Source organism: Trachemys scripta, chromosome 8, assembly GCF_013100865.1.
Source record: "Trachemys scripta elegans isolate TJP31775 chromosome 8, CAS_Tse_1.0, whole genome shotgun sequence".
NCBI lineage: Eukaryota > Metazoa > Chordata > Testudines > Emydidae > Trachemys > Trachemys scripta.
Window position 1 is genome coordinate 64,124,977 of NC_048305.1, and position 25,287 is coordinate 64,150,263.

A 25,287-nucleotide genomic window follows, 5' to 3' on the forward strand; every position below is an offset into this window, starting at 1 on the left:
CCATATACTAGGCAGGTACAATCTGGCATTAATTGTTTTAATAAAAATTCAAACCTCTACCTTCGCAAGTTGGAGGTTGTGACCATTCCTTGTTTATACAGGTGACATCATTTGGTCCATGACTTTCAAAACCTTCATGACACTGACACTGCACTCTTTCAGCAGGCCAATATCTTCTGTCTCTATGGTCTATGATCTCAGCATTGGCAACTGCAGGTGGATCTCCACATGTTGCATCTGAAAGGGGAGATTTATCAAAGTGAAACACTTTTGTCGAGTATCTTATACTTTATGGCCCATAAAAGAAAACTCCAGGCACTCTCATAACGAAGGTAATGAAACAAATCTGTAAAAGTGAGATGAGAGCATTTATTCTGTATTCCTTATTAGGGCAAAAAATGGCACAGGCTGCAGCACTGGACTCTATATTGTGACAAATAAGTAAATTTAAAATACGTTAAAAACAACCTGCAGACTTTGATAGTTTTAAAAATACATTTCAGTTCTCTTTGTAGAAGCTGGTAGGAAAAAAATTGCTTTCCTATTTTGTCCTTTTCCATTTGACAAACAACAAATCCTCTCGCAGCTCCTTCCATATTTGAAATTATCAGGATTTGTGTATCAGCCTTCCCAGTGAATGAAGCACAGCCATGGAACAGAGTTTGGTATTGACTGTTTTGTCCTCTGCTGCTGCAGAGGCAACAGAGGGAGCAGAAAGTTAAGTATCCTAACGTATTTAAGTATTTATCAAGTCTATCATTATATCTGATTCAACATAAGGCACGTGGCACTGTGGGTAGCCAATCCCAGTGTATTCTGCACTGCCTTCAGGTGCACCTTGTGGGAAATTGTCACTATGTATTGTGCAGCAATCACTATATATTTAGGAATACCCATACACCTCTCAGGAAATTATGAGTACTTGGTCCCCAGATTTCCACAATTTCCCTTGTTCCATCCCATAATATACTCCAGCTGTATATCTGACTCATCTCGATAACTGAAATATCCTTCTCTCTGGCCTTGGCAAATGTACTCTTGATCTGCTCATATCCATTCAGAATGCTGCTGCAAAAATCATTTTCCGATCCCATCCCTTTGAACATGTCACCCAATCCCTCCACTGGCTCCCCCCTTCTCTGTTGCATCAAGCATCCCATCATATCTCATTCAGTATCAAGCTCTCGATGCTCCTCTCCAATCGGCCCATGATGCCAGCCTCCACTGCCCACGTGTTCCATTTTCAAACTAGCACCTTCATGCTTTGGCCCATGCTGCCCCTCACACATGGGAGGCACTCCCCATAAACATTCACAAAGCAACCTAATTATCCACTTTCAAATCCCTCCTTTAAATTCTTCTTTTCCACAATGCCTACAAAAAAAACTTGACAATGCAGGCCATTGATGTGCTGATACTACAACCTGTCATACCAGCCAATAGTGTCTTCTTGTTTCCTTGTACTCCCATCTATTGACTCTTGTCTTATACTTAGATTGTAAGCACATTGGTACAGGGACTGCTTTTTGTTCTGTGTTTGTACAGCATCTAACACACTGGGGCCCTGGTCCATGACTAAGGATCCTAGGAAATACACTAATTCAAATAAATAGTAATCATCATCCCCTGAGTATCTGAGTGCCTATATTATAATAGGTTCCTGACAATTAAATCAAACCACACACTGTAATTTGGCATTCCAGTAGCGGGGTCCATTGCCCTCTTTTACATGTTACCTCCTGTGATCCAACAGCAATAAAACCTGGGTGGCACTGATAACGCACTGCTTCACCAGGTTCATAATTAGTCTTTATGCTACCTTCAGCATGAGCATGGGGAACATCAGGTGCATCTCTACATGGCATTTCTGAAAAAATAGTCACACAAATTGAAAGTGAGTGAAACCCTCTCACAAATTACCTTCATTCATTAAAGCCTGTTTAACAAGGTGCTCAGATACAAAAAGAGAGAAACTTTAAATAAAGACTTCAAGCAGCACTCAGAAATATGCACTGAGACATGGATGGGTATGAAACTTACACAATGTGCACTGTTAAATAAAATTGCTCAATACTTGGTTAATTAAATAAACAAATGCTAAATAGAATTAAGTTTTTGTGGATGTTTAGTTTCTGCCTCAGTCTAAGATTAGCATTTCTGGTTGTTTCTTGTCTCCTAGATTTCTCATGCAATGGCCTGTCCTGTGCTAGGCCTTGTCAACACACAGCAGTCATGTCATTGTAACTTAAATAGTTTTTTAAACTGAGTTACTTTAACCCCGTGCAAACTCCTCTGTAGACACTTTTATTTTGGTTTAAGTATCTCACTTCAGTTCCACTTAAACTTGTTGTGACTAAACTGAATCTGGTTTAAACTGAAAAACTTTTTTAGACACCATCACCGTAGTATCTGAGTGACTGACAATGTTTAATGTATTTAGTCTCCTGACACCTGTGACATATCTAAGTACTATTATCCACACTTTACAGGTGAGAATTTGAGGCACAGAGAGAAAAAAAGTGATGCGCCCACAGTCACACAGGAAGTCTGTGGTGGAGCAGGGAACTGAACTTGGGACATAAGCAAGTCCACAGATTGATACACCAGTTTAACTACATTTGTTTAAAATCACAACTCACGATAAACTTGGGCAACTGCTGCATGGACACAAGCCCTTATTAATGCTATAGAGATATAAAGATAGAATCCATCATAATAGCATCAGACCATCTCACAAGCTTTAATTAATTTATCTCCACACTGTCCTCTGTGGTAAATAAGTATTATCCCTTTGCAGAAGGTAAACTGAGGCCCTGGAGGATTAAGTGACTTGCCCAAGATCACAAGGACATTTGTTTTAGAGTCAGGAACAGATGCCAGATATTTGAAGTCCCAGTCCAGTGCCTTAGCCACAGGACTAGACAGCCCAGTGCTATACCACATACTCATTTGAATAGTCCTATAGGACGGTGTGATTATTATAGACCATGACTGTGCATTGGGCAGCTATTGCTGGAATTTGCACTCACTATTATGTGGACTGGCTTAATACATTTTTTTGTAAAGCCCTGGTTGTAACACCTATTAAAGTTGTATTTCATAGAGGGAAATGTATCAGAGGGGTAGCCGTGTTAGTCTGAATCTGTAAAAAGCAACAGAGGATCCTGTGGCACCTTTAAGACTAACAGAGTATTGGGAGCATAAGCTTTTGTGGGTAAGAACCTCACTTCTTCAGATGCAAGAACCTCACTTCTTCTTGCATCTGAAGAAGTGAGGTTCTTACCCACGAAAGCTTATGCTCCCAATACTTCTGTTAGTCTTAAAGGTGCCACAGGACCCTCTGTTGCTTTTTATAGAGGGAAATGTTACTTCTGCACTGGTATTCCCCAACCCAGGGGCAGCACATGGGGAGGTTCACATTATAGAAAAATTGAAATGTTCAAGAGGAAACCCCAAATTCACTATTGCTTTTACATAAAAACATATTTACTAACAAAGTCAAAACAGGAATGACCCTATAGTCACATTAAAATTCCTGTTTTAACATATACGTAAGAGGTTGACTCATTTCTCAGCATGCAGCTATGTTTTTGAAAATTAAGTATGACTGGAAATTGTCTATTTATTACATATAGAGGAATCCTGGAATTTGTTGTCAGCTTATGCCAGGACTGGTTAGAATGTGATCCTTAACCTGACTTATCTCCACATGCAAGTGATGAGTGCTAGAAGTACAAAACGATGGGTTCTTTTTCCCCTGTGAATAAACAATAGGCTCCTTATTGTTCTGTATTGACAAGATATCAATGCATGTGCCTTTTCCAGCTGGAAATGCTAGTTTCTGTGCTATATTGCATCTCACAAAACACCACACATTTTCTAAAAGTGTAAAGAAGCACTTTTCCTTGCTCAAATGCAAGCCTTATTCATGAGCCATCTTAGTTCAAGGCATCTCTGGGCTGGTCTACACTAGGGGAGCGGGATCGATCTAAGATATGCAACTTCAGCTATGTGAATAGCGTAGCTGAAGTCGAAGTATCTTAGATTGATTTATCTCAGGTCCTCACGGCGCGGGATCGATGGCCGCGGCTCCCCTGTTGACTCCTCTACTGCCTCTCGCTCTGGTGGAGTTCCGGAGTCGATGGGGAGCGTGTTCAAGGATCGATTTATCGCATCTAGATCGCTTACTACCCGCCGATCCGGGTATTTTTAGATGCAGTACAGGTACAGCACTTACTGCAGCATCCCAATTACATCCCAAAGCAGAAATGCTGGATGTACTAAACTTTTGTCCAATGTACATTTAGGAATGTACATTGGACAATGACTGACGGAAATGACCTTACTAATTATCAGAAAGTTAGAAAAATCTGTCCTCTATTGTAGAATTGTAGCAATGAAAGATGGAAAATACCCATCAGGTAACATTCTCTCTCTCTCTCTCTCTCCTAAAAACAAGATTATTCAAATATATATGCTCTATTTTCTGAGTCATTATAAAAACTTAAGTTATAAAAGCTATAAAAAGAATTTTTTTTGATGGATTGATTGCATCCAATTATAAAATGTCTTCAGTCATTGTTTAGTATATTTTTAAGCAAAATAAAATTTACAGTTTTTTAGTTAGTTATTTTGGCTCTGTGAACAAGCAAATTCCCAGATGATTGCTACCACCTGAACACTGGCTGATGTCTATTGTTTTCTATGGGCATAGCAGAATACCTGATGTAGAGAAGAACTGACAGTGGAAGAAGCTGGGACCAGTGACTGTTTGGAAGCTGTCAAGAAACATCAGCCTGCTGAGACAGATGTTCCTATGGTCTTCATGGGCCCTACAGGGCAGAGAGCTGGAAGAGGTCTCCTTTTCTCAGAGAAGTAAAAAAAAGGGAGCAATAACTGGGACAGAAGATAGGTTCCACAAGGCAGTTTTTAAAAATCAAATAATTTTTTTTAAATAAATCCTTCACTTCAATCAGAAGTTTGTTTCACAGCAAGCTAAACAAATGTAAGAGTTCCTGTTCACCATCATTTAGCCTCCACTTAAAACTCATTGGGCCAAATTCTTTGCTGAACCCATTGGAATTACACTGGCATAGAATTTGGCTCTTTGATTGCTCTACTGAAAAAATATTAATGGAAATGCAACACAGCAGACAATATAATTACCAATACAGGCAGGTGGTGAAGTCCATTTTTCCATATTACAGGTTATTTCTGATGGGCCTCTTAACATGAAGCCCGCATTACAGCTGTACTTTAATGTCGCACCATTCGGATAAGTCACTGGTCCTGGTTTCTCCATTCTTAAGCTTCGATTTTCTAGACTTAATCTCACCATTTTCTATGGGATATGGTTGCAAACATGATTTTTCTTCTGCTTGGAAGAGAAAAATTAACAATAAAATGTACATGCCAAATGCACATGTAATCTAAAACTGAAAGAAAAAAAGGTAAAGCTGAGTGAGTGCAAGTTCTAGTCATTGTTCTTAATGCAGGACTCCTTGTATGGGCTCAAATTAAGAAATGCTACAAACAAACCCTCTGGCCAGCCCTATAATAAACATTTGAAGCTGTTACAGTGTAAGTTAAGTACAGTACAGTCAAACAGAAACACAGGGATTGTCATGCTGAATGAGACCAATGGTCCATCTGGTGCAGTAGCTTCTCTCTGACTTTGGCCAGAACTAGATAATTCCAAAGAAGCCATAAAACTGCCATGAAGGAAAATTATGCAATAATATGCCCACTGAAAATTTTCCTTTTAACCCCAAGTTAATGAGGATAACAGTGACGAAGTGACTGAATTCCTGCGTCTCTGTATGCTCAAAAGAATTTCCATATACCAAAGCTGGATAATGCTGAAGAGTTTCATTAAAATGTGATTATTCCAGCTTGTTTCTAGCCCCAAATAAGAAATGAACATACACCTACACACTGAGGGGTGCATTAAGTCAGGGATTTTTAAGAAAGCTCAGTACTGGTTTACCTCTCCTTTCTTTGAAGTCAATGGGAATTTTACCATTAACTTCAATGGGTGCAGAGTTAGGCCCAGTGTGTAGCATCTCCAACAAAATGACAGTTATTACTGAATGTGCTTTTTGTCTGATTCATCTAATTTCAGGAAATCTGTATTAAAAACTAAAACATAAATAAAACATCCTACTGACCAACACAGTGTGGTGGTGACTGCCACTTCCCACCTTCACACATTATTTCTTTCACTCCATGAAGCTTGAAATTTTCCAGACACGTAAAAGTTATTTTTTCACCAGTCTCATAACTTCTTTTCTCTGTTATCTTGGAGGCTCCTGGTAGCTGAGGGGGAGGTGTGCATTTTCTTTTATTCTCTTCAACAAAAGATAGTTTCAGTCAGATCTCAAGGCTTAAAATATGGTAAATGTGACAGTTCATTGCAAATCAGAACAGTTATTAGATGAAAAACAGCATACCACAGATCTTTAGTAACCATTGTCCTCTTTTAATTGCCATAGACTCATAGACTTAAGGTCAGAAGGGACCACTATGATCATCTAGTCTGACCTCCTGCACAACGCAGGCTACAGAATCTCACCCACCCACTCCTGTAACAAAACCCCTAACCTATGTCTGAGTTATTGAAGTCCTCAAATCGTGGTTTAAAGACCTCAAGGTGCAGAGAATCCTCCAGCAAGTGACCCATGCCCCATGCTGCAGAGGAAGGCGAAAAACCTCCAGGGCCTCTGCCAATCTTCCCTGGAGGAAAATTCCTTCCTGACCCCAAATATGGCTGTCAGTTAAACCCTGAGCACGTGGGCAAGATTTACCAGCCAGCACTCAGGAAAGAATTCTCTGTAGCAACTCAGATCCCACCCCATCTAACATACTATCACAGACCATTGGGCCTAATTACCTGCTAATAATCAAAGATAGCCTAATTTTGTTAATTAATTTATCCCATCATATCATCCCATCCATAAAATTATTAAGTTTAATCTTGAAGCCAGATATGTCTTTTGCCCCCACTACTCCACTTGGAAAGCTGTTCCAGAACTTCACTCCTCTAATGGTTAGAAACACAAAGATCTGCTGGCTGATCAGCTCCCTTCCTAGAATTTTTCAAACATTCTGTTTCAATTCTTCTCAAATTGTGGAAAATTTGGCATTTTGGATTTTTTGTTTGGATTTGGGATGATTTTTTTTTTGTGTGAAATTTTCCATGGAACAGAAATTCCAGTTCCCACATAGCTCTAGTGCTTGGCTTGTTTCCCTGGATTTGAGGGGTGTGTATACCCCAAAATGTGATCAAGCTAATTGCAACCATATTGTGTGCATTCTGCCACCCTGAAGTAATGAAATAGAACACCACATAGTGAAGGGTTAATTTGGTCAAAACTAGCTACAGTTTCTGCTAATCAGAATTGGAGAAAGGGACAGACAAGTAAACAACTGAGTGTGAAAACCTTGCTGGTTGAACAACATTGAATCTAGACACCTCTGATATTAAAAGTTTCTTGAAAGTTAGAAAAGTGATGATCCTGTAGAGGTCATTATGACCTGTGTGTTTTGTAGAAGTTAGTTATAAAACATTAGCTAATAGAGTGTACTTGGGAGCAGTCCTCTGAAGTCATCTTGAGAGATGTTTTTCCTGATACTCTTTCTCCCCAGTGGTTGAGCAACTGGCCACTGCGAACCTACTGTTTGTCCAACAGAAACTGGCAGCATTTCCTAGATTGTCCATTTTTCCAGATTTATGCCTGGGGATTGTATCACACAAATGCTCAAAGTGATATTACAAACCCAGAATCCAAAACACATCTAGCCCTCTGTGACGGGGCAGCCCCGCCGTGCACTAGCCCCAGCGACGTCAGACCAGTAGCTCTGACGGAGGAAGTCCCTCCCGGTTCGTATTGGGCATGCTCCAGATGCTCATTGAGTATAAAAGGAGGAAACTCAGCTCAGTCGGGGCTGGTGGCCACAGGGGAGGGACCTAACTGGGAAGCTCCTGCAGAGGACCAGCTGACACTCTTGAGGCTTCCAGGGACGGAGGTTTCGACGGGCCAGCACGAACCCCTACTGCAGGAGGAACCAGGAGGCGGCGACGGATCCGGAGACTCATGGAGAACCCTGGGATCTGTGGGAGACCCCAACTCCCCAGCCGGTAGGGAGCGACACAGGGGGAGGGGGTGACGGACTGGTACCTTGACCTCGGTAAGCCTCAGCAAGTTTCGGTAGGACACCCTCGCTGAGCCAGTAGTAAGGTCCTACGGCCCTGCAACCCGGGGCGCTTATATGGACTCTGGCCACTAAGCCGTGCTGCCCTGCAACCCGGGGCGCTTATATGGACTCTGGCCACTAGGCCGTGCTGCCCTGTAAGGAGGGGTGTGAACCCTCACACCCTCACTTGGTTTTCCAGAGTTTCTAATCTTCCCCCCTCCTCCTCTTATTGAGAAATTTTTGCACTTTTTTGAGGTTTCATTTGCACAGATATTTATGGCCTTAATCTCAGTCTCCATGTACCTCAAATGCGGTTAAACCCTAGTAACTGGAGGATAAAACCACTTATGAACTGAGTCCATCTTTTCTTCCACAGAGGACACACATTTTGTAAACCATTGAGTTAAACATGTAGGGCAAAAATCATTTCCTTTGGAGTCCCCTTTCTCTTCTGCTACAGGATTGAGTTAATTAAGGAGAGACTCACTAGCACAAACTCAGCACACTGGTCTGACATTTTCTTTATCAGTCTCCCACTGACCCAAAAATTCTACAGTTTGTTTAAAGTTTCTTTCTGAGCACAGCACAAAAAAAAAGTCAGGTCTATGTAATCTGCAGTGCCATAGGTGAATGCAGATCAAGAATACATCATCTCTATGTAGAGAGAGAAGCTAAACCAACTCTCATTGTAATATGTACTTTATTCAGACTCTTAATTGTTCTGCGAAAGTAATTCATAGTAAATTAGCCAAAAGTCATTTGGTTAGGATGTCAAATTATTTCTGACATTTAAAAAGTATTTGATCAGTGTTTTCTTCCTATTAGCATATAAACAAATTTATGGTTTAATTATTAAAATCAGCCCTATTTTTCAAACTAGTGAACTTCATTTAGATTAATAGTAGCTTTAATAAAATTAGCATTCTTTAGCAGGATTACAAAAAGCAACAATTTGATATAAATGCAAATACTTACCAATGCATTCTGGCTTGGGTGACCATTTCCCATATTCACAGACTGTTTGTTTAAGTTTGACATCTGAATTACATCTGTATTTTACAACATCTTTGTGATAGAAACTCTTTTGAAAATTGTAAACTGATAAAAATCTGATATTCTCAAGATTCCTTGGAAGTGCACATTTCACAGATGGATCTAAATAAAATCCAACACAAAAATTAAAATGTTATAGCTCAAAGAACCTGTCAGGTAAATATGCATTTAAAGAGATGCCATCAACTTGAAGATGTGTCCATTTGAAAATTTTATACCTACTATTGTTACAAGTAATGTCCAAGATTATTAGCAGAAGGAGATCAAAAGAAAAACATTTTTTTCCTCAGTGTTTATAGTTTGTGTGCTTTTAACAATAGCAGGCAAGATATTCTAACAGAGGTGATTTTTTTAAGTTGACAGTGTCCCTTTAAATGTGTGAAAGAACAACCAAATTATAATTTGATTTGTTCGTCCACTATTTTTCAAACACCACCACTGTGTAGAGAAATGTACCACCATCAGCAGATTATTTCAAACAATCAGTATCCAGGAAAGGAGTATGTGTCTTAAAGTTGATGTGCTGAACCAGGCCTTGTCTCTTTAATTAGGGGTTTCTGGGAGTTATAATGAATGCTTCTCAGATAACTGTGCAAGCTAAGCAAACTGACCACTGAGTTGAATACAGGATACAATTTTCCAAAGCTCCTTAGTGACTTACTTACTTTCTTGGTTTTGTAAATACGCAAATCTTATTTTACTGCAGTTACCTGATTTTCATAGCCCATATACTATCTTATATTAGCCTGTGAAACTGAAAGAAAGAATTAGAAGAAAAGGCCACAAAAGTAGTTCCAGTATGAAAAGACCTGCTTCAGATGTACAGGAGGTCAGAGGGAGGGATTAATCTCTCACATCCTGAGAATGTTTGAGGTTATTGGAAAATTCCATAAAGCAAACAAATAAACAAACCCACTGTATAAGCCCCTTACATCCTATAAGTCCCAGGGATGCTACAAAGTTGCCTGTTATTGGAAAGATACATTGAAACAAGGAGTCAAACGGTTTTAAAACTCCAGAACAAATTTAGACCCCACAGCTATGAAGACTTACTTATGTGCTACATTTACACACTGAGGACCCCTTTGAGTTTAGTAGGACTATTCATGGTGCGACAAGTTGAACTAATGCCTAAGCCTTTGCAAGTTAGGAGCCATCGTAGAGAAAACCCAGCATGAAACCAATATGGTAGCTATGCCAGGTGGAGAACGGTTCTCCAAATAATTAGAAACGGTGCAGGTAGTGCTGCCTAAGTTGAGGTTGTCCAACTCTTCACACTATAACTTTGTTAAACTTAAACTATTCAGGCTGAAATTTCTTACGCCAGGTGTGATGATTCTGTACCACTTATGAATTTGGATTGCTATTATGACGACATTATGAAGTTATTAGTATGAAAAGTTTTAGTAAAAATGGCGCTGCCATTTCTAAGAATGAAGTCAGTGAAAAATACATTGTTTTGCCCATGTTAATGAGTTGGTTGTAAGAATATTTATAGGAGCTTTAGCTCCTCCATACTTTGAGGCATGGATTTCAAATTTGGCAAGGGGGGGGACTAGTCTATAATCACTAGTATATACTCCTGTCCAGAACCTGGAATTCAATCCAGTAGTCCTCAGTTTCTAGATTTCTCTGCTTTCAGTACATATCTGTGAAAATCACTGGGAAAGTGTGTCTTCTATAGTGCCTGATCCACATAAAGGATGACAGCCTACTATTGCTATCAGTTACTCCTTGAACTCAGAAGTCTGTGCTGTGGATTCAAAGAGCCAAACCTTTCTGACCTCCAATTTGTATTATCAGCATGGTTCCACATAATGGAATTTCTGTTTTTACAATTGTTATTTAATTTGGAAATGGCATCCAAAAACCCCTATGTTAGAATGTGCCAGAATGAAGGTCACCTGTGCAATCTTGATTTGGCTCCCTTGTGATTATGCATTAAATTACAGTCTTTGATTACATGATCACATACTTTTTTCATCCCACTTCAGTCCAAAGGATGGTCCTGCTCTGAGGATGAATTAGGGTTGTGTAGTGAAAAGGCTGTAGTCTTAGGAACCGTTTCAGAAGCTGGAAGGCTGGTAAAAAATGAGGTAGGAAATTGCCTGAAGAGGAAGGATTGTCTCATTGTTCAAGAAGTTGAATGCTGCCTGAGACAATTGGACTGTATCCCTGATGCTGCAAAAGAATTATATGGCACTAGCCAAGTCACTTAATGTTCACAGTTGACTACAAATTGTGTTTTCTTCATTTTCTGAAAGCCTTATGTAAGACATCTGGGGCCAGATTTGTAGAACTGCTGAGCACTCGTGACTGCAACTGAAGTCAATGGGAGCTATGCTTTCAACATATGATGTGCTATTAAACTGCTACAAGTACTGTGGAAAATTAGGGCCTAGGTGTCTCACCTGGTATTAGAGGACACTTTTGACAATTTTAGCCCTAATGTCTGTATTTCAGTTTGCTATATGTGAAATGGAAATAATAATTCCCCATTATCTCACAGCATTGTTGTGAGAACACACTTATTAATGTTTGTGAAGCACTTAAATACTATGCTGAGAAACATAGAAACATCATGGAGGAAATTAGTAATTTTCTATTCAGTGCAGGGTTTGAATGGTGTGCAGTAAATAAGGCCCAGGCCACATAATGAACGTAGAGGATAAAAAGGAATATTGAGTAACTTTTCATTCACAGAATGAGGCTGGGGTTTTGTGGAAAATATAGTATATTCATCTAATTAAAGATGCATAGACAACCTTTAGTTGTGTTTCCTAACTTTTGAGTACTTGACTTTGCAACCTTGATATTCTTTTAATGTATCTGGTTTTGGATACAATATCCACATTAATTGTATTTCCATGAATATAGATGAATAAACTCTATAAATCTTTAAATAAAATTAAGTTACATTGATGTTTAAAGTGTTATCCAAGTACAGTTTACCAGCACATGAAGGTAAAGATGTCCATTCTCCACTAAGACATTTTATGATATTTGTCCCAACAATTTCAATGTTTCCTTCACAGCCATACTCCACAGCATCACCATGAAAATATCAGTTCTGGTTTACACTGAAGGCACTCCCTCTGGCAATATTGGAGGGTGGTAGACAAGTTTTTTCCTCTTCTGTAGGGTAATGAACAAATGATCCATATTATAGTTTTGTCACATTTACAGATACATCATAAAAGACATTTAATGCAAATATTAAAACCACTATTTAGGACCTGATCTTGTTCCCATTAAAGCTAGTGGAAAAACTTCCACTGACTTAAATGAATGTAGGAGAGGGATACTAAGTCTGTAACAATACTGTTTTCTCTAAAAGTCTCTTCTCCCTCTCATCTCCTAGGTTGTTATTAGGCTTCTTTCCTTGCATTAGGCTCTCTAAACATTGTCACTTATTCCTGTAAAATCTCTAATGATTTTTTTGTGTGAAACTAAAGTTAAGGTTGCTCAAATGTATTTTCTCACAACAATACAGACACTGCAAAGCACACAAATCATAAGCAAAGAGAACCATCTCTACACATCAGCTCATTACTATCATGATACTCAGTCACACCAATACAACGATGCACTGACTCACTCATGTTCTTTTTAAAAACACTGTCACTCTTAGTGCACACATCCAAGAAATGAAAATTGCACTGCAATACAACACCTTGAGACATGCAACCCCTTATTCCCTGGCTTCCCTCAAGCTCAGCTTCCCACCTTTCAATCTGCAGCAAAACCAGGGCTAAAATAATTTCCCTCCCTTCCTGCTGTGACCACATCACTGCTCTCTGGATTATTTCCTTTGCTTGCTCTCTATGTCTGTAAAACATTCAGGTTCCTTATGTTCACTTCCAAGGCTCAGCACAATCTCATTCCTACCTGTTTTTTGCCCCAGATTGCCTATCCCACCCCTTCCTACATTCATCATAAAACCTCCTTGCTAGTTGCTTTTTTCCCTCTCCTCATTTCACTTTTAGTTTGTACTTAATTTCATGTCCACTCCTACACCTAGGATTCCTTACCACTTATTATGCACTATCCAACCTCCCCTCCCTCTGTTAAATTGCTCCTTACAACACACTTCTCCAGGAAACATTCCTTTACTGATCTGCACAAATGTCCTTTTCCACATCCCTTTGCCTTTCAACTGTTTTTTACATGCACCTAAGATTCTCTACAAATAGGTAACATTCATAGTAGCTCTTTATTTTATGAAAACATCTGTAATTATTTCCTGAAGCTGCAGGTCTTCACTGCTGCTGAATCTAAACAAAATACTCTATTTGATTTCCAAATAAACTGCAAGAGCAAGCAAATACTATAGCTTTGTGCATTTATTTTGATTCTTAACATTATATGAGTTAATATGCATACCAAATGCCTCCCTCAGGGTCCTAGTAGTAAATTAGCCAATTGGCACTCATAAATAATATTATTGTAGCATCAAGGAGCCCCAGTTATGGACCAGGACCCCATTTTGCTAGGCATGGTATAAACACAGAACCAAGGAGCTTACAACTTTCTTAATCAATGTTCCTTTCAAGATCCTGCAAATTACAGTTGGTCCCTGGGTAGCATATTAGGTGTCAAGGCAATAAACACAGTGTCACAGGGCATCCCTTCACTTACAGCGTGAATACTGCTACTTAGCTACAAACACACAGCCTGTTTCTCTTTCACTACATGTGCTTTTAGTTTTCAGTTTCAAAGCATAACAGACGGACCCCAGGTATACAACAGGAAAAGTCTTCCACACAGCTTTCTCTCCTCCCTTCACTTCCTAGTTCCTCCCAAATATATCTTCCCAATTACTGAGTCAATTGCCTCATTAGCCCAACAATTGACACCCAAGTAATCCCTAAAAGAAACTACTTAATTGACTTTAATTAAGGCTGGAGTCTTCCCAGTGCTGCGGCACTGAAGAATGCACCTGTCACAAACTTGCACAGGTCTGATTCCATCCCACAGAGGGCTATGGTATGGAAATTATGCACATCAGCCAGCATGTTACACCTCATTGTGTGTAGTTTGGATTTTAAGAGTCCCTGAAAGCATAAACAAACAAGAAATTATTCTACACTAATCTCAAAAGTGAAAAATCTATAGTTTACCAATGCAAAAGGGTGAAGATGACCATTCTCCATCAACACATTCTATACTCTCTGATCCGATCATTTTAAATCTGAGGTTGCAGTCATATTCCACTGAGTCACCATGCTGATATTTCTTGTGAAGTTCACTGATAATATTCCCATTCGTAATGCTGGGTGGTCTCCCACAAGCTTTGATTTCCACTAGAACAAAAAGACTATCTGAATATTTTGTATAATATTAGCCACAGCTATAATCAACATGGATGAAAACAAATTCACTCCTGCAAGTGGGGAAATGTGACAAATGTCTTAGTGAATGACTTTATACCTCTGGACATTTGGATTCAAATGCTCATTTAGGTCACAAGTGGAAATGATTTTGCAGGGCTCATCCTAGTCTCATGCCACACAATTGGAAGGTTCTACTCAAGGATGGAACAGCAAGGAGTAAGATGGTTTTTGGACTGGGTAGAAGAACACCAATATAGATGTGTGATAGAAGTTTATATAACACTTCCCTGTACTATGAATAATTAGCTTGCATTGTTAGTACCTGTGATAAATGAGGGGGGACAGCTGGGGGACACCCTGCCAGTCAGTAGCTATAGAATCTTCCTTAGCAGCTGTATCCTAATTGCCTTAACTGTAAAGGGTTAAGAGAAGCTTAACATGATGGCACCTGACCATGGGTACCAATGGGGGGGCTGTACCCTTTTAAATTGTAAAAATTGCTGGGGGGGGGTTTGGGTTTTTTTGGGGGGGGGGGTCTGTCAGGCTGGAGAGAGGGGAAGGCAGCAACAAGCTGTAAGCTTTAAGCCAGATATGGGAAATCATTGGCATCATACCTAGAAACTCCTCATTTGGAACCCCAGATATGTAAATAGCACAGGAAAAGTTAAGACAGATGCAATTAGGAACCATTTTGGTTGTTTTGGTTTGTGGATTCCTCTGTGCTAACCCCAGGAGCTTTTGTTTTGCTTGTAACCTTTAAGCTGAACCCTAAGAAACTTATTTTTGGTGTTTAATCCCTAAAGCCTGAGTTTTCAGATGTTTCATTTAAATAAAATTTACCTTTTTTAAAGAATCCTTTGATTCCAAAGTCCTTAGACAAGGAATTGGTCTGTGCTCACATTGCTAAGGCAACTAGTTGGTATTTTATTCTCAAGCCTCCCCAGAAAAGGGGGTGAAGAGGCTTGGGGGATATTTTTGGTGGATAGGGATTCTAAGTGACTCTTCCCTGAATATATGTGAAAATCACTTGGTGGTGGCAGCAATATCTGTCCAAGGCAGAAGACTGTGCCTTGGAAGAGTTTTAACCTAAGTTGGTAGAAGATAAGCTTAGGGGGTCTTTCATGCGGGTCCCCACATCTGTATCCTAGAGTTCAGATTTTGGGGGGGGTATACCCTGACAGTACCCTACTTTAAAGAATGAGGCATGATCTGGATAATTTAGAAAGGAAATAGTGGTATTCGTTAAGGTTATCTTATGCCCCTCACCTACAGCACAGAGGGACTAGGTAGGCATGGCCTATCCTTTTCTGGATCAGATATATTGTAATTTTTACCCATTGCTGTGAAAAGTCTTAGTGGACTTTTATATGTGTAAATTTTACCTGTCCATTTTCAGACAACAGTCCTCTCCACTATGCATAGCTAAGAATAATAGGATTATAGAATCATAGAATATCAGGGTTGGAAGGGACCTCAGGAGGTCATCTAGTCCAACCCCCTGCTTAAAGCAGGACCAACCCCCAACTAAATCATCCCAGCCAGGGCTTTGTCAAGCCTGACCTTAAAAACGTCTAAGGAAGGAGATTCCACCACCTCCCTAGGTAACCCATTCCAGTGCTTCACCACCCTCCTATTGAAAAAGTTTTTCCTAATATCCAACCTAAACCTCCCCCACTGCAACTTGAGACCATTGCTCCTTGTGGTACCACTGAGAACAGTTTAGATCCATCCTCTTTGGAACCCCCTTTCAGGTAGTTGAAAGCAGCTATCAAATCCCCCCTCAGTCTTCTCTTCTGCAGACTAAACAATCTTAGTTCCCTCAGCCTCTCCTCATAAGTCATGTGTTCCAGCCCCCTAATCTTTTGTTGCTCTCTGCTGGACTCTTTCCATTTTTTCCACATCCTTCTTGTAGTGTGGGGCCCAAAACTGGATACAGTACTCCAGATGAGGCCTTACCAATGTCGAATAGAGGGGAACGATCACGTCCCTCGATCTGCTGGCAATGCCCCTACTTATACAGCCCAAAATGTCGTTAGCCTTCTTGGCAACAAGGGCGCACTGTCGACTCATATCCAGCTTCTCGTCCACTGTAATCCCTAGGTCCTTTTCTGCAGAACTGCTGCCTAGCCATTCAGTCCCTAGTCTGTAGCAGTGCACGGGATTCTTCTGTCCTAAGTGCAGGACTCTGCACTTGTCCTTGTTGAACCTCATCAGGTTTCTTTTGGCCCAATCCTCTAATTTGTTTAGGTCCCTCTGTATCCTATCCCTACCTTCCAGCATATCTATGACTCCTCCCAGTTTAGTGTCATCTGCAAGCTTGCTGACAGTGCAGTCCACGCCATCCTCCAGATCATTAATGAAGATATTGAACAAAACCGGCCCCAGGACCGACCCTTGGGGCACTCTGCTTGATACCAGCTGCCAACTAGACATGGAGCCATTGATCACTACCCGTTCAGCCCAACGATCTAGCCAGCTTTCTATCCACCTTGTAGTCCATTCATCCAGCCCATACTTCTTTAAGATACAATTAAGAAAGGGAAGAAACATCCTAACTGAGAAATATGAGGTTCAGGAATAGTTTCCCACTGTAAAAGGTGAAAACTCAGTCAGGGCATTTAGAACTAGACAATGAAAATGTGCTGAAGGCAACAGTCCCTGCATTGGCAGGGGGACAGACGAATGATTTGACTTGGGGAAGAGGTTACAATCCAGAAGAAGCCCAACACAAGATTAAGAGTATTCAAGAGTCAGATGAATTACTATTCTCCCTTTTCAATAACCCTAGAGTAAACATTTACCTTTACATGTCAGAGGTGCTGGGGACCATCCAAAGTAATAGCACTGAGCAGAGTCAGGTCCTACTCTGGTGTAACGTTTTGCACAGGAAAATGTCACAACGTCTCCATTAAGATATTTGTCCTCCTTGGGGAAAACCTCTCCATGGGGCAGCATCAGCATCTCACATTCTATTGCTAAAGATGGCAGTGAGGGAAGGAAAGAAGTTACTACATTGTAACTACACGTATGGAAAAGGTTTCAATAATTTTGCTAATATGAACAAAATAATTTAGGATCTGATTAAGAGCCTTTTGAAATCAATGGAAAGGCTCCCATTGTGTGGATGAGGGCTTTGATTATCAGCAAGAAGAAAAGTCCTGATTGAGGATAGACTGGGAATCTCTAAAAGTGTAAGATTCCCATCACAGGTGGGGAAGAAAAGAAGGCAAGGAGGCCAAACAAAGTGAATAAAAACAAGCTGCAGGGCATATGATATTTGCTGGAAGGCAAATGATGAACCTTAACAAATGATTTGAATTTTCATAGTCTTTCCCCCACATTCTATCTTCTAATTATAAATAATTTTGCAAGTAACTTTAAAAAACAGGACATTTTCACTGACCTGTGGTTCACTCAGCAAAATTACATTTGGTGAACTGTACATAATGAGCTGGTGAAGTTGACCTTTCCATCTGCACTATTTTTCATCTGGCCTTTAGATACCCCTGTTACTTATTTTAATATCCGTATTAAGATTTTATTTTATTTCTTTTAGTAAAAATTCTGTTTGCATGAGTTGATTCAAGCACTCTAACTACCTAACGTACAAGTTACTAATTCTCTAAAAATCCACTGACTATGGCAAGTAAAACCGTGACACATCCCCCAGTCTAAATCAGCCGTACTCCCTCGGCCCCCACTCCAGGCCATGGTGTCCCTGTACAGACACTTCAGCTCCGTAGAAAGGAATGGGCTTCCTGCAGCCTGCTCAGGAACACCTTATGATTCCAGGTGGGGATTGACCACAACCGTTAGGGTTCAAGAGACAGTACTTAATGCTTCCAGTAGCCCAATGAGAATTTTCTCTTGCTGTGGTCTTAGTACATCTCTATCACCACTTCCCAAACTGGCTATATAATCTGTAAAAACAGATTATGAAATGAAGTTGGAGGGATACAACAAACATATGTCACACTGTGCCCCATGAATAATGTCACCCACAGTTTATTCTAAATTTTCAAAGCAAACCAGGAAATGGGAAATGAGGTTGATATTTTAACCTTAGTCTATGAAGAACACTGTTTCCTTGGGATTGCTGACTAAATGGGATTAATGATTCTTGACTACCTTGGAAGCCATCAGTTTTTCCCACCCAATCATTATCCACAATGTAACCTGCACCTAATTTAAATAGATATGATTTATTAAATGAAACAACTACAAAACCTTTTCAAAGAAATACATTCTGCAGTGTAGAAGTTTCATTAGTATAAAAAAAAAAAAAAAAAGCTTACCAAAACATTGGGGCTCTGGAGTCCATCCATTTATGCTACATATTGTGTGACGCCTTGAGATTTTATTTACAGTTTGGTATCCATCCGCACATTCATATTCCAGTATGTCTTCAGGCAAAAACACCATTTTACTGGTGTAGAAATGAATATGTTCAAAAGCAGGCATCCTACATGTCTCTACAGAATTAGAGAAAGATTAGTTATTTTTATTAACTAGATACTGACAGCCTAAAGTATCCTCATTATATGTACTTTGTGCATGTCAACCTTATTAATTGCATATTTAAAAAAATTAAATGTAAAATTCTTCAATGCCACACCAAAAACAGAGTATTCTACACAAAGTGTTGCACATTACATCGGTTGCATTTGTCTTTAGAAATATGTGGAGGTAAAAGAAGAGGATTCTTAGACTCAAAAGGCCAGTACAGAAGAGATGATTTTGAGCATCTAATTTGAGCCCTAATTTTGTAGGCTTCCCTCCATGCTAGTCCCAAATGTCTTCTCAGACCTGTTTGTTCTTGACAATCTACTGTGATAGTGACTCAGGTGTTCCCCTCGAGAATCAACGCTAATATTCTTACAATCAAGAATATCTCCCTAACATCTATCTTAACTCCTTACTTAAATTCAGGCCACTGTTTTTTTTTCTTACCCTCTGACACTGTGAATAATTCCCTTCCTTCAGGCACTGTACTGGATATTGTTACTGTGTCTGTTCCAGTTGTAGTCATGCTTCCCTCAGCCATCGGATGGGGATATCCGCATTGCAGCTCGGAGTGAGCCTCCCAGCCCAGCTAGACACACTCACGCTAGCGGGGCTTGAGCTAGAGTGCTAAAAATACCAGTGTATTGGGGCTTGTGTGGCTCTCAAGCCTACCCACCCCCTAGGCTTCAGGCTGCAAGAGTTACACTAAGAGCTAAACTCTCCAGGGTGGGGAAGCCAGGGCACAGATTTTCTGATCTTACTGGCTAGGCACAACAGGGAACCAGAGTAGGGGATGGAGCAAAGGTGATTTTAAGCCAATCTTCTGCCTTCCAGATCTTCAGATTGATCCACCCTTTTCAAGCTACCTTGTGCTGGCTACCTATAGCCTCAGGGGTTCACTCCAGCAGCAGTGATCCCTGCAGTGCAAGGACACCCCAGTAATGTCCCTTTTCCCTAGCCAACTCCTCCATGCCTGGGAGGAACTCGCACTAGTTAGTTAAACCGATTTCTGGCTGTTTTGTTCAGCCAGAGCAATGCCAAGTGGATGGAACAAGAGGCAAATTGGGCTTTGTATGTATAAAAAGGGTTAGGGATGGAAAGCCATGTTCAGCCGTACATACAATTTTCTAACTGCATTTAACAATATTGGTTCTTACATTGACCCATTTTATCTCATTTGAAGGTCTAGTCCTTGTTTACTAACCAAATTAATCCATGCTGTGGCACTGTCATGCTCACTGTCTGTATTTCCAACATGCATGACCATCACAAAAGCCAGAAACATTTCCCTACTGAATTTCATATGAGTCATAAGGTGCAGAAAGCGCCTATAGAAATGGGGAGATTATTCTTGGCTGGAAATATGGGAAAATGCTTGAAAAGAGGCACTATTCCTTTATTGTACGAATTTTGTATCCTGTTTTGTTTTGAAGCTTCCCAGTTTGATAATGCTCTGGTAGGTGCTGTCACAAGGGACACCACTTTGTAGAGCCAGAACTGTCAGCAACTTCAAGTTAATGTATTTCCAGAGGCAGCCAACATAGAGGGAATTCTCATAGTCTTGGTAGCTATGCTGATTATGTTATAATTATACTCTTGCTCTGTGAAACAGAATGGACCTCATCTTGAAAACTAATTATAAGTGAGTTCTTTCAGTCACAAAGATGATACTAATAGATGGAATAACCAGGAGATAAGGTATCCTGGAATAAAAGGAATGCCCTAAACCTCACTTTGGGTTGGGCTAATACTGTAAGTCATTATTTCATGAAAGTGGGAGATTTAGTTTTCCGCTATTAAAACCATACTTCCCCTGGCCTGGAAAAAAGGGACATTTAAGATACCTACAATCAGAAGAAAGTTTTGAAACCTTTCTACTCTGGTGTTTTACATAAAATACATCTCCTTATGATTTAAATACAGATCAGACAATGGCAGTAAGTTCTTTTGTTTATGATGGTAACACCTTACCAAACAATAGATTAGTTAAAATAAGGAAAAACAGTTACAATTAAGGGAAAATCCAGTAAGGAGCCATGTGACAAAAATAGAGATATTCAATCATTAAACTACTCACTGATGTATTTTGGAAAAGGACTCCATCCTTCAAGACATTGTATCTCCCCTGTATCATTTCCTTCTGGAGTCATGTAACCAATCTGACACCTATATGTTGCTTTTTCATTTAAACCAAACCTGTTCTTTGTTACATAGAAATAACCCTGAGGTATCTCTGTCCTTCCACACATTTCTAAAGCAGAGAGAAAACGACATTACTTCAAGAAAAAATACTGTTAATTAACACGTTTTATAAATGTAAGGTGACCATGAGGATGACATGAAATTAAATGGAGTAATGCCATTTAAAAACTCCTTGAACAATTCACTTCATTCCTTCATATTGTTCTGACTTTATGGAGAGCAGGTGGGATGTCAGTATTGAAGGATAAAGGTCATCTCATCATTTCTGATAGTGTCTTGCAGAAGTCAAATTAAAAGTTGGCTGGAAGGAAATGATCATTTTGGTTTTGACACTAATGGCTCTTATTTTATGGCAATTCTTTTGTTTCTTTGTGGACAAGTAATTCTGTGAGGAAACTTCATATTGTTAATGTACTTGACAAATCAGAAGGGGCTTGTACATTCCATTCAATTCAAAGGAACAGTGCTTCTAGCAGGGTTTTACCCCTTAAGGGCACTCACTCAGCTTTGGAATTAACTCTCTGCCTGAATTTTCTGACCTTCGGGATACACTGCACAGCTCATCTGTTTTCTCAGGCAATTGACAAAGATAGAGATATGGAGGAAATGAGGCTTTGAAGCAGAATGAATGATGAGTTTGTATGGCTAAATTTTCTTATGGTATTACTGACTAGAATTACAATCTGTATTTGAAATGATATATGTGATATCTTTATTGATTTCCAGGCCCATGGGGTACTAGACAAATTGTGCAAATTGCCCCACAGAAGACAGGGAGGCAGAAAGAGAAGGTAGGGCCATTGCTTTAACCCACTTTGAAACACCCAGAAGTGTTAGTCAGGCATAGTCAGAGGAACACACTGCACCATCCTAACATGATATACTGCACTGTGGCAGGGCATCTGGGGGACAATCTGGAGCTTACAGCCGAGATAGCCTGGGTTCAATCAAGAAGCACCCTGCTCTGCCCCTGGAGCTGGGCTATATAATCAGGGGAAGGAAACTAAAAACAATAGAGAGGGGACCAGAAACTACACTGGCTACTATATCCTGACCAGAGCCCTGGAGACTCTGTTTATCGGACTATGCATTTGGTGCCTGACTCAAGGCTCTGAAGTCTCAAGGGTCTTATGAACTGGATGAAGTGGTTCCTCCCCTGACATGACACCTAAGGAATAGGAGAAAGCCTGCCTGCCTCCTAGAACACCAAGAAGCAGTAGGAAGTCTGATAGCAAGGGTCAGTTTGGAGGCCTTCTTAAAGAGGACACTTTTTTTTGTTAGTTTGGTTTTGGCCTCCCGCTTCTTGGATCCTGTACAGGTTGTGTAGTCATCAGGATTCCATGTGAACCCCCTTGCCCCCAAGAAAGGTCATGGATGAAATACTCTGATTATTCCTTCAACATAACAGACAGTGGGGGACTGGAACTGGTGGTTTCTGGAGACGCAGCATGCAGCCCAGCCATACTTACAGGACACACAGCTGGTGGAGGATGAGAGGAATTGCCCATATCAAAAAAGCACAGCTGGTGTCCCAACAGCCTCAAGAAGAGATGCAAATAGTCACCCCACAACAGGAGGTGCTATGTGCAGAGCAGGAGCAGAACTACCAGCTTCAGACAGACATGGCCAGACTGCTCACCCAGCAAACAGCAGGGGGAAGATACCAGCCTAGTAAATCTCCTGAACCTCACCCTGACCAAGCTGAGTGGTGATGATGATCCAGAGGCCTATTTGATCACTTTGGAGTAGATCTGGGAAAGGAGTACTGAACTGTGCGACTAGCTCCTACCTCACCAGCAAGACACAAGTGGCCTATCATACGCTGAGTGAGGCTAGGGCATAGTCATATACCACATGAAAGATGAGCATAATGGACTGGCTTGGCATCTACTTGGAAATGTATCAGAGTTTTGGGGCTGAACCATTTTTTGCCAGAGTGCACCCATGTGGTGTGGCCCAATGACTCCAGGATATGGTTGCCTACTGGCTCATTTCAGAGACCAAGACTATGGGGGAACTAATGAACAGTATTGTTCTGGAATCAGATGATCCAGCTGTGGTACAAGCTGGATCCAGCATTTCTGTCTGATATGTTTAGCAGTGGCCAGGAAATGACAGAGGTTCCAGAAGGCCAAATCACCCACAATGGGCAGGCGTGGTCAGGAACAGCAGAAATGGCACAGAAATGCCCACAACAACAGCACAGAAAAAAAGGACCAGCCATCCTCTCCCCCAAACCGAAATTGTCTGGACCATACCACTTCTTGTCTAGGGAGGATAGGTGGTATGTTATCACTATGGGGACCTGGGATACACTTGGCATGAATGCTCCCTTATGAACTGTGACTATCTGGGATGCTACTTTGATTAGTCTAGGGAAGTGAACAACCAATCCATAGGCCATCCCAGTACCTTATGTAACACAAACAAAAATAGGGCCAAACACCGTGGAGAGTTTGGTAGATTCAGACTGTGGGCAGACCAGCTCCAACACTACTAGTTTAATTCTAGGCCTTAAATCAGGGAAATCTCATCCAGGTGTCATGTAGCCATGGTGATGTGCAAACATACCTGACAGACAATGATCCTGCGTGTGGTGAACCAGATGGACCAGCTCCAGGTAGAAGTGATGGATCATCTATCCTGGTCAGTGATCCTGGGACAGGACTGAAAACATCTTCTGGCTCTCTTGGGAGGAGAGTCCGTCCCATCTTTCCCTGAAACCCTGAAATGGCAAGGAGGAATGCACTCAGCAGACACCTGGGATCTAGCCCTGTTGCCCAGTCAGACCTTTGTGAAATTCCTCAGAAGACCTGAAAGCCACAGGGAGGGCTGGGAAGGTTAGGCAAGTCTGGGTCTGTCACAGAGGTGACTGCACAGAGTCTGAAGGTGACTATAGGGGCAGATCTTAGAGAGTGGACCTCCTAACAACACAAACCCCTTTATGACCAGGAGAGGGGCCCAGCAGAACAATCTTCAACTCTAGATTACAGTGTGCTGAGTGACATCTTTGACACTGTGGTGGCATAACACAAGGACCAACTGTCCAGGGGTGTTGGTTTGTTTCTTAGCCAGGCTGTACAAATAGGTAGTGGAATCTGCCTCTTATGTCCTGACTGTCAGAGACTAACCATTTGGTATGCACCAGGGATTATGCCTTCACCATCACCATGTGGCTCCATATTTAGACAATGTCCACCCATCTCTGGGACTTGGCCATAGTCCTGCAGTCACTGCGAGATGCCAATCTGATGGTGAACCCAAGAAACTGCAAAATGGGAAGGCAAAGGACTAAATAGAACCCCTAGTCAATAAGTGGAAGTATAAAGTGGATACTATTAATGAAGGCTCCTTAGAACCCACAAGGGGAGAGGCAATTCTTGGTTGAGTTCTAGGTGGGGCACAGGATCTAGTACAAGAGGTGAATTTAGCTGAAGCACTCTGTAATAGCGACAATAATGTAATTAAATTTAACATTCTTGTAGGGGGGAAATACCAAAGACACCCACCATACTAGCAATTAACTTCAAAAAGGGGAACTACACAAACATGAGGAAGCTAGTTAGGCAGAAATTAAAAGTAACAGTGAGAAGAGTGAAAAGCCTGCAAACCGCATGGAAACTATTTTAAAACACTATGTAAAGGTTCATACTAAAGGTATATACCAAATTTAAAAAAAGCTACAACAAGATCCAAAAAAATGCCATCAAGGCTAAACAGAGTAAAAGAGGCAACTGGAGGCAAAAAAAAAAAAAAATCACACTTTAAAACTGAACGTCAAATCCTACTGAGGAAAATAGAAAGGAGCATAAATTAGGGAATATGAAGTTGCAGAAATTGCAGAACTACTAACTGTGGTGTGTAACCTATCACTTAAATCAGCCTCTGTACCAGATGACTGGAAGATAGCTAATGTAACACTGATTTTTAAAAAAGGCCCTAGAGGGAATCCTGGTAATTACAGGCTGGCAAGCCTAACTTCAGGACCAGACACATTAGTTGA

At 40.7% G+C, this 25,287-nt stretch overlaps 1 protein-coding gene across 1 annotated transcript in view; it reads right to left on the bottom strand.

Moving 5' to 3' along the window:
- Nucleotides 1-19,045, bottom strand: part of LOC117881258 (complement factor H-like) — a 34,529-nt gene extending 15,484 nt beyond the window's left edge. Inside the window, exons 1-8 of the mRNA XM_034778265.1 lie at nt 18,875-19,045; nt 17,381-17,554; nt 14,367-14,549; nt 12,199-12,381; nt 9,169-9,348; nt 6,168-6,347; nt 5,167-5,374; nt 61-237 (exon numbers count right to left, since the gene is read on the bottom strand). Of these exons, the coding sequence (XP_034634156.1) occupies nt 61-237; nt 5,167-5,338 (349 nt within the window). The 5' untranslated portion in view covers nt 5,339-5,374; nt 6,168-6,347; nt 9,169-9,348; ... (2 more) ...; nt 17,381-17,554; nt 18,875-19,045. The remainder of the gene's footprint in view (nt 1-60; nt 238-5,166; nt 5,375-6,167; nt 6,348-9,168; nt 9,349-12,198; nt 12,382-14,366; nt 14,550-17,380; nt 17,555-18,874) is intronic.
- Nucleotides 19,046-25,287: the final 6,242 nt, after the last annotated feature.